Source organism: Neoarius graeffei, chromosome 18, assembly GCF_027579695.1.
Source record: "Neoarius graeffei isolate fNeoGra1 chromosome 18, fNeoGra1.pri, whole genome shotgun sequence".
NCBI lineage: Eukaryota > Metazoa > Chordata > Actinopteri > Siluriformes > Ariidae > Neoarius > Neoarius graeffei.
The window spans coordinates 13,800,828-13,813,936 of record NC_083586.1 but is presented as its reverse complement, the minus strand read 5'-3'; the positions used below and the strand labels follow the sequence as shown (position 1 = coordinate 13,813,936).

General features: G+C 40.6%; 1 protein-coding gene across 6 annotated transcripts in view; it reads left to right on the top strand.

The window, feature by feature from the left end:
- The window catches only part of LOC132865944 (macrophage mannose receptor 1-like), a 99,764-nt gene that overhangs the window by 80,149 nt on the left and 6,506 nt on the right, over window positions 1-13,109 (top strand). For 5 of the 6 annotated variants that reach the window (XM_060898443.1, XM_060898442.1, XM_060898440.1 and 2 more), the window contains 2 exons: window positions 9,116-9,201; window positions 9,541-9,579. In XM_060898443.1, coding sequence (XP_060754426.1) covers window positions 9,543-9,579 — 37 coding nt within the window. In that variant the 5' untranslated portion in view covers window positions 9,116-9,201; window positions 9,541-9,542. Of the gene's footprint in view, window positions 1-449; window positions 513-9,115; window positions 9,202-9,540; window positions 9,580-13,109 lie in introns of those variants that run through there. The other variant, XM_060898444.1, reaches the window with a different exon arrangement.

Below are 13,109 nucleotides of genomic sequence, written 5' to 3'. Positions count from 1 at the left end.
TCCCCAAATTGACAAGACTAACCACAGTACCATTTGAGAAAGAGTGTCTGGCCATCAAGTGGGTGGTCCTCACTCTCTGGTACTACCTGCTGGGGTGCTCTTTCACCCTCTGTTTGGACCATGTCCCGCTCTGGTGGCTCCATCACACGAAGGATGCCAGTGTGTGGCTCATCTGTTGGTACCTGTCTCTGCAACCCTTTAAGTTTGAGGTGGTCCACAGGCCGGGGGTGTAGATGGTGGTGGAGGATTACCTCTACCACTGGGGGGAGTCAGCTGCAGGCTAGACGGCTCCCTGGCCTGAGTTGGGCGGTGGGGGTATGTGGCAGTGGGGGCATGATTGAGTGTTAATTTGTGAATGGAGGGTGAGGCCAGGGAAGGTGAGTGGCAAAATGATCACATTTGTGCCTAATTAATGCTGTGTGTGTGTGTGTGTGTCTTGCAGTGACCGTGGAGGGCTAATAATGAGGGAGGAAGCACAGAGGGAGAGAGCTCTCTGCGGAATCGTGTGTGAAGTGAGCTGAGAAGTAGTAAATAAATAAATTTATTAGGGATAAAATTAGCTCATATGTTTCAAGCCTTTTTTTTTTGTGAAGCTGCTTTGCAACAATGTTTGTTGTTAAAAGCACTATACAAATAAAATGACTTGACTTGAAAAGCTGAAATAAACATTGCCCCCAAGCAATTAACCCACCTGTCCCCAACCTTCAGTGTCCCACCACCCCTAAAGAAAGTGTTAGTGGCTGGTTCTCCACTATAGTTGCAAATTGGTGTCACCTCACTTAACAAGTATTCTGAGACCAGGCCTTTAAATAAAATCAGGGTGTCTGTGTTCATATGCCTTCCTATTGATTATAAAAATTAATTGATATTAAATTTTATCCACTCAAATATAATAGTGTTGGTAGAATTTTTCATTGGAAGTACCCAAGGGGGTCCAAAATGCGTGTCTCATACATCCCAGAAGGAAAATAAACCCTTGCTGAAAAATATTTATTGGTGTTATTATTTTGTGTCACCCATTTAAATATGATCAATATTGTCCATGCAGCATGAAGAAAAGCACATTTTGAAAACATTTCAAATACTAGTCAGAAATGTTCCCGCCAAGAAATTGATTTTTGGTGTCCCAAGTAATTAAGTCAGTACACTAACAGTACTAACTAGAGACACCTGGGGAAAATGGACAGAACTATTCTAATGAGATGACTGCAGTGCATTGTGGGAATCCCACAAGTTCAAGGGTGGGAAACATTGAATTTCATATTGTGGTAGTTTTCCAGCATTGTTCAGGTTTGTATGGCAATTTTTAACAGAATTTTTAATAGCAGTCAATACACTAACACTTCTAGAATGATGTAGGCCCAGCTTTGTCATGAAAACATGTTTGTGCCATGAATGTGAGTTAGAAGACCTTTCAACTAGACTACAATGCACAGGCATCATATACACATCTGCACCCTGGTGACCAGATGATGAACTATTTGTCCATACACTAACAGTCCATACACTAACACCGGGGTCTGTTTGTGTACTGACTATTGTGTTAGTGTATTGACCAATTTGATAGGATGACAGTTTGATGTCTCTCGATCCCTTTTGTCAACCTACTAGTATATAGGCCTATACCTAGTACATGTATCCTACCAGGATATCTTTAAAGGTTTTCTGATTAGGCCTAGTCAATTTCTGAGAGTGTCTGTGTACTGACTTAAAAATTTGAATTTGCCCCTCCCCCCCGTACTCACCTTTTACAAACTGTTAATTTTACTTCCAGCTTCCCCTACTTACTACCTGGTTGAATGATTGATCTTTACTGTTCTGCTCAAATAATCAACTTCGTTGTCTTATTTTTGAACATGTCAGTACACAAACATGCTGTCAGTACACAAACGCTGCACCCTTTTAATACATATATTTATTGTTCTATTGTGATAAATATACATTTTCAAATAGAATTATTTATAATAAGGCCCAGATTTGTAATTGGGGTCAATTACATTTTGATTTTGGTCAGAGATTATGGATTTATTAGGCATTTCAGAGACCTGTTTGTGTACTGACAGAGACAAGGGCAACCTTGACCTTGAAATGACCTTTGACCTTGAATTTTGCCATATCGAGCAATAAGAAGATACTTTGATAAAACTCCAAAATTGGCTACCAGAATTCTGCCTTATGAACTTATCAGTTTGCTCAAGGTCCATATCCCAATTTGCAACTATAGTGGAGAACCACCCTAGTGCTTTAAAATTCTTTTGTATTCTTGCTCACTGAAGGGTGTAGCCATATTGCCATTTTGTGGCTGGTGCCAAAGGTTAGCATGATGTGGAATCATTGGCAGGTTCCCTGTATCTTGATTGGCTTGCTGCTCCTGACACTGTGATGTAGCTGGATGTACAAAACATTATTGAAAAATAGCAGAGATCAAAGCCTGTGATTGCAAAAATAATTAACCTCATAATAAGGGACAGCAGGCGGCACAGTGATGTAGTGGTTAGCACTGTCGCCTCACAGCAAGAAGGTCCTGAGTTCGAGCCCCGTGGCCGGCAAGGGCCTTTCTGTGTGGAGTTTGCATGTTCTGTCTGCGTGGGTTTCCTCCGGGTGCTCCGGTTTCCCCCACAGTCCAAAGACATGCAGGTTAGGTTAACTGGTGACTCTAAATTGACCGTAGGTGTGAATGTGAGTGTGAATGGTTGTCTGTGTCTATGTGTCAGCCCTGTGATGACCTGGTGACTTGTCCAGGGTGTACCCCGCCTTTCACCCGTAGTCAGCTGGGATAGACTCCAGCTTGCCTGCGACCCTGTAGAACAGGATAAAGCGGCTAGAGATAATGAGATGAGGTAAGGGACAGCATTTTTTCTGTGTTCCATTGCAGACAACCGAGCAATGTAAACGACTTGCTAAACAGTGGCTACACAACTTGGGAACAGGTCATACTTTAGAAACACACTCCTTTGGGAGAAATTCTGTTCTTTGCGAGGACCATTTTGAGTTTGATTGCTTTGAAAGGAATCTACAGGCTGAGCTCTTGGGCTACGCAGGTCACATTAGACTCAAACTTGTTGTGTCAACAACATTCCAACACCTTACATGGAAAAAGGATTCAGGCCATGCAAACCAATACAAGGCACTGCCTAAAAGCGGAGCTCCGGATGAGTCTAAAGTGTTTTATTAAATAATCACACATTCTTTAAGAAGCAAATTAAAAATAAGTGTTGGATAAAAACCCATCTATCTGATGCAAATAAAGATACAAATTTCGTTGTCCAGTGCTCTGTGCTTCACTCCGCTCTGCTATAAATTTACACTCTGGTTTGAGCTGTTGCTAGCTTATATTTAGACCATATACACTATAGTGGCACACTGCATGTATAAATAAATAAATGTGCTTTATAGCTAGTATGGCACACCAGATAGCTGCTGAATCCTTTGAACTACCTTCCCGACTTTGCACTTGCAAAGCTCCACTGATTTCATCATTAGAATCATCTGATGATTTGCTGCTCAAATCATTTCCCAGATGCAGATTGTCCTTTTCCTGAGGTTCATACAGATATCTGGTTTCTCTACTGTCCATACTGACTTGAAGATAACTCTTTTTCATCTGACTAAATCCAGGCTAACAAGCATGTTTACTTCAGCTACACTTAACTTCCAGTCCCTGGCTATCAACAGCTTGCCGTCACATCCTGTACACCATATTAGTTGCCCATGTGCAATGAAACTTGATGTGCTTTTGGACTTTTAAGTTCATGATAACTAATCAGGTGGCTGTACTTGTGTGCATTATTACAATCAGGGCTTGTACTATTGATATTGATCATGTTTAAATGCTGTACCTGTAACCTTTAAGGGGGAAAAACTGCATTTACCTTGAATAGTCTCCTATTGCTTTCCTGATGAATGTAAGCTTCACTGGAAATACTCAAAAACTTGAACTAGGCCATCAATAACTGTTTCTCTTCAACTGTTTCTAGTTTATGCAAATTCATGAAAAAATGCAGTCTCTAGTCTGTAAACACAAACAGCTCTCTCTCACACACACACACACACACACACACACACACACACACGTGTCCTTTATTCAAATAAGTTCAAGGTTAACATATATTTAAAACACCCCTTTTAATCGGTCACCTTTTATTTCCTGGAAAGAATAATCAAATCAAATCAAGTTTATTTGTACAGCGCTTTTAACAATAAACATTGTCGCAAAGCAGCTTTACAGAATTTGAATGACTTAAAACATGAGCTAATTTTATCCCTAATCTATCCCCAATGAGCAAGCCTGTGGCGACGGTGGCAAGGAAAAACTCCCTCAGACGACATGAGGAAGAAACCTCGAGAGGAACCAGACTCAAAAGGGAACCCATCCTCATTTGGGCAACAACAGACAGCCTGACTATAATATTAACAGTTTTAACAGATATAACCCTCAACTGTCCTCATGGGGCCGTCCTTCACAGGAGTGGGGCGATAAAACTCCGACCAGACACAGGGCACCAGGATGGATCAAGCAGGTCCGAGGGGCAGAAGAGGCCAGCATCTCAATCCCAGGATCAACATGTAACTCAGAGGGAGAGATGGGGGGGGGGGGGGGGGAGAGAGAAAGAAAACACGTTGTTAGGTATGCCCTAAAAATGACAAGTATTAAATCTGTGTGGTAGGCTCGCAGAGACGAGAGTCTTTACATCAGGCATAACACACAATGGCATGTTAATATGGTAAAAAATATATCATGACCTGCTCTGGCTGGATGCTTGATTGGGTGATGGGAGCACACTCCTCAGCAATGATGAGATGCAGATGGGACCCTTAGGCCTGGCCAAGACAATTCAGTTACATTTCACCGGGTCTGGGACATGCGACAGAATGTCTGACGGCCGATTCCCTGCAGGCTACGATAGCCAGTCGAGGTCCCCACCGTCTCCACCAAAAGATTTCCTGTTGACTCCATGTAACTCAGAGGGACAGATTTGGGGTGGGGGGGAGAGAAAGAAAACACAGGTGGTTAGGTATGCCCAATGTCACCTGAATAAGTAGGAACAGTATACATATTGCACCGAGTACAAGCAGGGACTCCGGCAACTAACTATGACAGCATAACTAAAAGGAGAGAGCCAGAAGGTAACACAGGCATGAGGGAGCCCCGGGACATAAAGCAGCCAGCCACTACACCGTCAACAAACTCGAGTGAGCAAGCGAGTGGGGACTGACAGCATCCATACATCCCAGTTTACCAAAACACTCTATGTCTGAGGACCCTCCAGATCTACTCCTTTACCTCATAAACACCATTAACAAAAGGCTTGACTAAACAGATATGTTTTCAGCCTAGACTTAAATGCTGAGACTGTGTCTGATTCCCGAACATTACTTAGAAGGCTGTTCCATAACAGTGGGGCTTTGTAAGAAAAGGCTCTGCCCCCTGATGTAGCCTTCACTATACGAGGTACCAGCAGATAGCCTGCACCTTTTGATTTAAGTAGGCGTGGCGGGTCATAGAGGAGCAGAAGTTCACTCAGGTACTGTGGTGCGAGACCATTTAGTGCTTTAAAGGTCAATAGTAGTATTTTATAATCAATACGAAATTTGATTGGGAGCCAATGCAGCGTGGATAAGACAGGCGTGATGTGGTCATATTTTCTAGTTCTAGTAAGGACTCTTGCTGCGGCATTTTGAACTAACTGGAGCTTGTTTATGCACTTATTGGAACATCCAGACAGTAAGGCATTACAATAATCCAACCTGGAGGTAACGAAAGCATGGACTAGTTTTTCTGCATCATGCAATGACATTAAATTTCTTATCTTTGCAATATTTCTGAGATGAAAGAAAGCTATCCGGGTGATGTTATCAATGTGAGTTTCGAATGAAAGACTGGGGTCAATAATCACTCCGAGGTCTTTTACTGCTGCACGTGAAGAAACAGAAAGGCCATCCAGAGTTACTGTGTAATCAGAGAACTTACTTCTAGCTGCATGTGGTCCTAGTACAAGTACTTCAGTCTTGTCGGAGTTAAGCAGAAGGAAGTTAATAAGCATCCAGTGTCTGTCCTTTACACATTCCTCAATTCTATTAAGCTGATGTCTCATCAGGTTTTGCAGAAACATACAACTGTGTGTCATCAGCATAACAGTGGAAACTAATACAATGTTTACGAATAATATCGCCCAGAGGTAACATATATAGAGAAAAAAGCAGTGGACCCAAGACAGAACCTTGTGGAACACCAAACTTTACCTCGGTACGTCTAGAAATATCACCATTTATATCAACATACTGATAACGATCAGTTAGATAAGACCTGAGCCAGGAGAGGGCCATTCCCTTAACTCCCACAACATTTTCTAGTCTATCCAGAAGAATGGAATGATCAATGGTATCAAATGCTGCACTAAGGTCAAGCAACACAAGTAGCGAGACACAGCCCTGATCAGACGCCAACAGTAGGTCGTTTACTACTTTAACCAGAGCTGTCTCTGTGCTATGATTAGGTCTAAATCCTGACTGATACATTTCATGGATGTTATTCCTATGTAAATAGGAGCATAACTGCTGTGCCACAGCTTTTTCAAGGATCTTGGAGATAAAGGGGAGGTTTGATATTGGCCGATAATTGGACAGCTGACAGGGATCAAGGTCAGGTTTTTTTAATCAGGGGTTTGATAACTGCTAGTTTAAAGGATTTGGGTACATAGCCAATCATAAGAGAAGAATTTATTATTTTTAGAAGCGGTTCAATTACTCCAGGCATTATCTGTTTGAATAGATGTGTCGGTAAGGGATCTAGTACGCAAGTTGAGGCTTTTGATGTAGAGATTAATGAAAGTAATTCAGTTTCTTTTAGGGGAGTAAAACATTCTAACTGATGATCTGATAGTTATATTGTTAACTACAAGGTCACTTTCATTGTCTAACCTTAAATTAGTAGTTTGAATTTTTTGTCGGATATTCTCAATTTTGTCATTAAAAAAATTCATGAAGTCGTTGCTACTACATACTGCAGGTGTGCATGTGTTGATAGTGAACTTATTCCTGGTTAATTTTGCTACAGTATTAAATAGGAATCTAGGATTATTTTTGTTATCTTCTATTAGGGAGGAGAAATATGTTGATCTCGCAGCACTAAGAGCTTTTCTATACTTCAGGAAGCTCTCCTTCCAAGCTAATCTGAACACTACCAATTTTGTTTGACGCCATTTACGTTCCAATTTTCGAGTGGTCTGTTTTAATGTGCGAGTGTCATCATTATACCAGGGTGCTAATTTTTTGTCTCTGATCATTTTCCTTTTTAGAGGAGCTACATTATCTAAAGTATGGCGGAATGTTGACTCTAAGCATTCAGTTGCCTGATCAAGTTCTGCAGGGGCTGACAGTGACCCAATCAAAGTTGACAGCTCTGGGAGATCATTTATAAAGCTCTGTGCAGTAGTTGACGTGAAAGTACGTTTAATACAGTAGCGTGGTGAGGTGCATATATTATTACTCAGACATATTTTGAATGAGATGAGACAATGATCTGAGATAACTTCAGACTGTGGAAGTATGACTATATTGTCTACGTTTAATCTGAATGTTAGTATTAGATCAAGGGTGTGACCACCATTATGGGTTGGTCCTATGACATTCTGCTTAATCCCGACTGAATCTAAGATGGACACAAACGCTGTTTTTAAAGGGTCTTCTGGGTTATCGAAGTGAATATTAAAATCTCCGACAACTAAAGCTTTGTCTAAGGAAATAACCTAATCTGAGATAAAATCTGCAAATTCAGAAAGAAACTCAGAATATGGCCCCGGGGGCCTGTAAATAATAAGCAATGGAATTAACTGGGTAGACTTATTTTTCGAGGCTACATACATTATATGAGTATGAAGAACTTCAAATGTATTAAATTTATAACCAGGTTTGTGTGTTACACCTAGATAATCGTTATAAATAACCGCGACGCCTCCTCCTCTGCCAGTTAGACGAGGCTGGTGTATATAACTGTATCCAGGAGGACTCGCTTCATTTAATGCTATATATTCATTTGGCTTAATCCATGTTTCTGTTAAACACAGTACATTAAACTCCTGATCAGTAATGAGTTCATTAACCATTAGCGCTTTAGATGTAAGAGATCTAATATTTAATAGCCCCACCTTTAGATCAAAGGTGCTGGCAGCAGCTGTACAGTCAGTCTGATCTAATTTTATATTGATTAGGTTACTGGAACAAACTCTCTGAAAATTTCTACCTTTTTGTTGAGCTCGGGGAACAGACACAGTCTCGATGTAGTGGGCCCTGAGTGACGACTCTGTGCAGCTAGCAGACAGTCGGTTTAGCCTGTTTGTTTGCTCCCTGGCCTTGGCTCTGGATTGTCAGAAATTAACTAGGCCTGTTCTGAGACTATGACCTATGCTGCAGGAAATGAGAGCAGCACCTTCCCGAGTGGGATGGATACCGTCCCGCCCTAACAGGCCAGCAGTGCCCTCAAAATTAGCCCAATTATCTATAAAGCCCACACTGTTTTCAGAGCACCACCTGGACAGCCAGCAGTTCAGCGACCATAACCTGCTGTAAGCTACATCGCCACGCCGAATAATGACATCACTGCCAAACCAAAACACTGATAAACAGCAGATACTGAGATAACATCTGTTTCTAGGGCAATATGCAAAGAAAGAATAGAGAGAGGAGGCTGTATACCAAAAGATGGATAAGGATGATGTCAGTCAGAGAAGCAAGCAAGAGGCCAAGTGTCATGTTGTGGTTGTGGGGATCCTTGTCATCAGCAGGGGTTGGAAAGTCGTCAGGTTTGCGGCAAGAATTGAAAATTGCTGTTCATCGGTGGTCTTCATTTGTCACATTCATTGAGTAAATCAGATGCTAAAATCACAAATCACTTCAAATCCAAGGTTGTGACAGTGCAACATGTGAAAAAGTAAAAGGGGGTGAAGTTGTATTTTGTTTATGTTGTCAGTGACTGGTGCCTGGAAACTCATTCAGAATCAAACCACTGAAATTTACCTGTTTATCAGAACCAGCAGCTCTGACGCTGACAGTAAAGGGATGGCAGGGGTTAAAAGAGGACAGTGATACTGTATAATAAGAGGTTTGTTATGTTCAGGTGCATAAGGTGCAAAGGTGAACAGGTGAACGCATTACCACAAACTCGCAACACACACCCTGTGTGGAGTACAGGACATACATCAGGTAGGGATGTCTACTTATTCTGTATGTATGTGTATATGGACATATTTATAGCACCGCACGGTTGAATTCTTGAATATTCTTGGTCAAAAGGTGTATGTTTTTCTGTATAACAGCACAGCTCAGGCAGTAGCTCTGGCTGTAACCTGGACAATAGCCTAGGTTCATATTAATACGTGTTATTAATGGTGCTTTAGGCAGAGGAGTTTACTCTTTCCAGTTTCTTGGTAAAATTGTGAAGTTGTATTTTTTGAGAGAGAGAGAGAGAGAGAGAGAGTCATATTGTTAATTCATAAAAAATAATATTGGAAATATTTTTCAGTATTTGTTTTTCTCCTACAGATATGTTTCATCTTATATCAGTGACCCTGCTCTTCTCAGGTCAGTGTGTGTGTGTGTGTTCTATTTTATATGGCAATGCATGAATTTACTGTTTCATTTTAACATGTAACTAGTTTGGACAATATCTTTTTTTTCTCTTTGTGATCTGTTGCTATTTTTGTAAAACTACTGATCCGCTTTAAATCGGGTGTAAAATTCAGAATCCACTGATACAGCAGTGTTTTCAAACCCATCTTGCTCTATAATTTTTACTTGACTTCCAGAAGTGTGTGTGTGCACCTCCTGTTGGTGTCTGTATCTGTTTAGAATATATAATCTGTTCATTTCAAATAATGTACCTGTTCATATTCCATTACATCCATAATATAATTAATATTCCCCTGGCCTCATAAATAATTCAGATAAATCTACAAACATCAGACTGTCACGTGTGCGCGTTCCACCCTTGATGCACCTCGAAATATCTCCCCTGCCCACGCACGTGTCTCAAGGACTAATTCCATGCACCTGTCCCGGATTAGAGTGCAATCAGCGCACGCTTATAAGGATGCTGAACACAACGAGACTTTGTGAAGTAACCGCTCTGTTCACTCGCATCTGACCTTACCGAGCCTTTGTTTGTGTTATTCCTCTGGGTTTTGACTAACAGTTGGATTCTGGCTTTTGTCTCTCCCTCTGCTCACCTCTCTGTACATCACATGACCCTTGCTTGTCTTCCAAGTTTGAGTCTGCCTCATGTTTTGGACTTTTATGCCTGCTTATTGTTTTTATAATAAACACACTCTTCCAACGATTACATCCATCTACTGCCACTTACATGACAGTTTAATTGAATCAATGTACAAACCTTTCCAGCAGATCTTCAGGTCAGGTGTCTACACTGACTTGAGTGCCTTTTTTAGTTGCAGTATACAGTGTCTTGCAAAAGTATTCCTCCCCCTTGATGTTTGTCCTATTTTGTCGCATCACAAGATGAAATTAAAATCGATTTTTGGAGGGTTGGCACCATTTGATTTCTACAACATGCCTACCACTTTAAAGATGCAAATTATTGTTTTATTGTGACAAACAGTAACTGGGTTTGTAACTGCAGGCAGACACAAGTGCTGATGCAGACATCTCACTGATCTCTAAATAAATTATCTGGAGAGATCATTGGCCAGTCAGAGTGAAGCGATCTGGCCACCATATTACCATGCACATTGGATCGGTATGGTTATATCTCTGCCTAGGAAACTACACAAAACTGGAGATGTTATTCATCTAATTGTTGAGGAAAAAAACACAAATTGGACAGATTATTTGTACACGCGTGCATGTGTGTGTCAGTGTGTGAATGGTTGATTTTTGTGGGGGTGTTTGTGTTTTAATCATAATTTACTGTATTCAATACATTTTACCATCATGGATACATTCAGGAACATTACTGCATATTTTATTATTAGTATTATTAATTTGACCAAATAGAAAACATGTAGACAATACATGCATTACAGGAAGAAAACAAAGTGTACATTACAGCATGCCAGAACAATTCTGGTTTCCACAGAGATGGAGACGTGTGTCAGCATCCACAAAAGTAACATCATTTCCTGTTGCCCGGAGGCATGTGAACCCTCATATGCTGTTCCAGATCAGCAGTTTAAAAATAAATAAATAACCTTACATTGCACAGAATGAAAAACAAAATGAAACTAATCATATGAATAATGGCCGGAACAGAGAGTTACATGTAGATACAGTATTACAAATTAATATCTAAAGCTGAATAAACCATCCATAGCTATAGTTACAAATTATGTTTAATCAACCATCTAAGAATAATAAAATTAACCAAGTCCTAAATTACAATTTACTGCATAATTATAAGACAATAATAAATTATTCTAATCCTCCATTTATTGGAAAATGCTTCCATACAAATTAATATTTCCCAAACATTAAAAAGTTTTAACATAAACTTCAAGAAAACCAAAATACCATCAGGTAATATCTATTTATAACTATATCAAACAAAAATAAAATCAATATATCGATTCAGTTGTATCAAAAAGCCAATGTGTGTTAAAGAAAATGAGATGTGAGAGATTAGTGTGAGCACTGAGGAATAATCTGTAAGTTATTGAACTCTATCAGGATTGATTCATGTGTGATGTAAATTATGTGACCAATAAATACTGTTCAGACATGACTGATTAATGAAGTGAAAATAGCAAATAACATGAGAAAATAATCCTGTTTCAACAACTGTCCTAAGTAGAAAGGAAGAAGAAATATACGAAAGAGAAAGATATACACTGTATAAGAGAGAAACTCAAATAATCTCCATAAAAATAATTATAGTAGTAAAAGAGCCATTAAAAATTATCAGAGACTGAACTGGAAAAGGGAAAAACAATAACAAGTGTTGCCAGGCAAAATGCACCTCATAGCACTTATGATGAATATGAAAGAAGATATTGCGAAAAAACAATTTTGACCTTTTTGGTGACTTTGACCTTGTGTGTGAACATACTTGGCCAATAAACATGGTTCTGATTCTCTGCTGCTCTCAGCCAATCAGAACACACCATACTGCTCTCACACCATACTGCGGGATTGTTACACTCTTACATTCTTACAGCATGATGACATAGTGGCTGCCACCTCTATATGAAGCGGTAGCTACAAAAACCTTGACCTTAACCAGATGATCCCCAAAATGTTGGAGGTTCTATTTGAGACCAATGCCCATCTATCCTGAAAGTTTCATGAAGATTTATCCAGCCATTTTCCCGTAACATGGTTTACAAAAAAAAAACCCACAAACAATACCTTGCCCCTTGATGAACTCCATCCTGGGCAAGGTAATGAATGGGAGCACTTTAAAAATATATAAGGAATGTGGGGTAAAGTTGAGAAAATAAGAACCGTGCCATCAGATTAGCAAAGCGTGCTCACAGTCAAAAAATCCAGGACTTTTTCCACGACACCACCAACACCAGGGATATGTGGAAAGGCATATGGGCTATCACAAACTACAGGATAGCCCCTCCCGAGTGTGATGATGACACGGACTTCCTCAATGAACTCCATAACTTCTTTGGGAGGTTTGAGGCACTAAATAACACTCCTGCAGTGAAAGCTGTTCCCCATCAGGATGAAAAGGCACTCTGTCTTGATACAGCTAAGGTGCGGAAGACTCTGAGGAGAGTCAACACACAGAAGGCCCCAGGCCCCGATAATATTCCTGGTCAGGTGCTCAAGGAATGTGCAGACCAACTGGCTCATGTTCTAATGGACATTTTCAACACCTCACTGGATCAAGCCAAAGTCCCATCATGTTTCAAGACTGCCACCATCATCCCAGTGCCAAAAAAACCTCAAATCACATCACTCAATGACTACCGGCCCATTGCACTCACTCCTATTATGATGAAGTGCTTTGAGAGGCTGGTAAAGGAGTGCCTCACCTCCAGGCTCCCTCCCACATTCGACCCCTTCCAGTTTGCCTACCGGCCAGACCGCTCCACTGAAGACGCCATCTCCTCCGCTCTTCACCTGAGCCTTACACACCTGGAGGAGAAGAA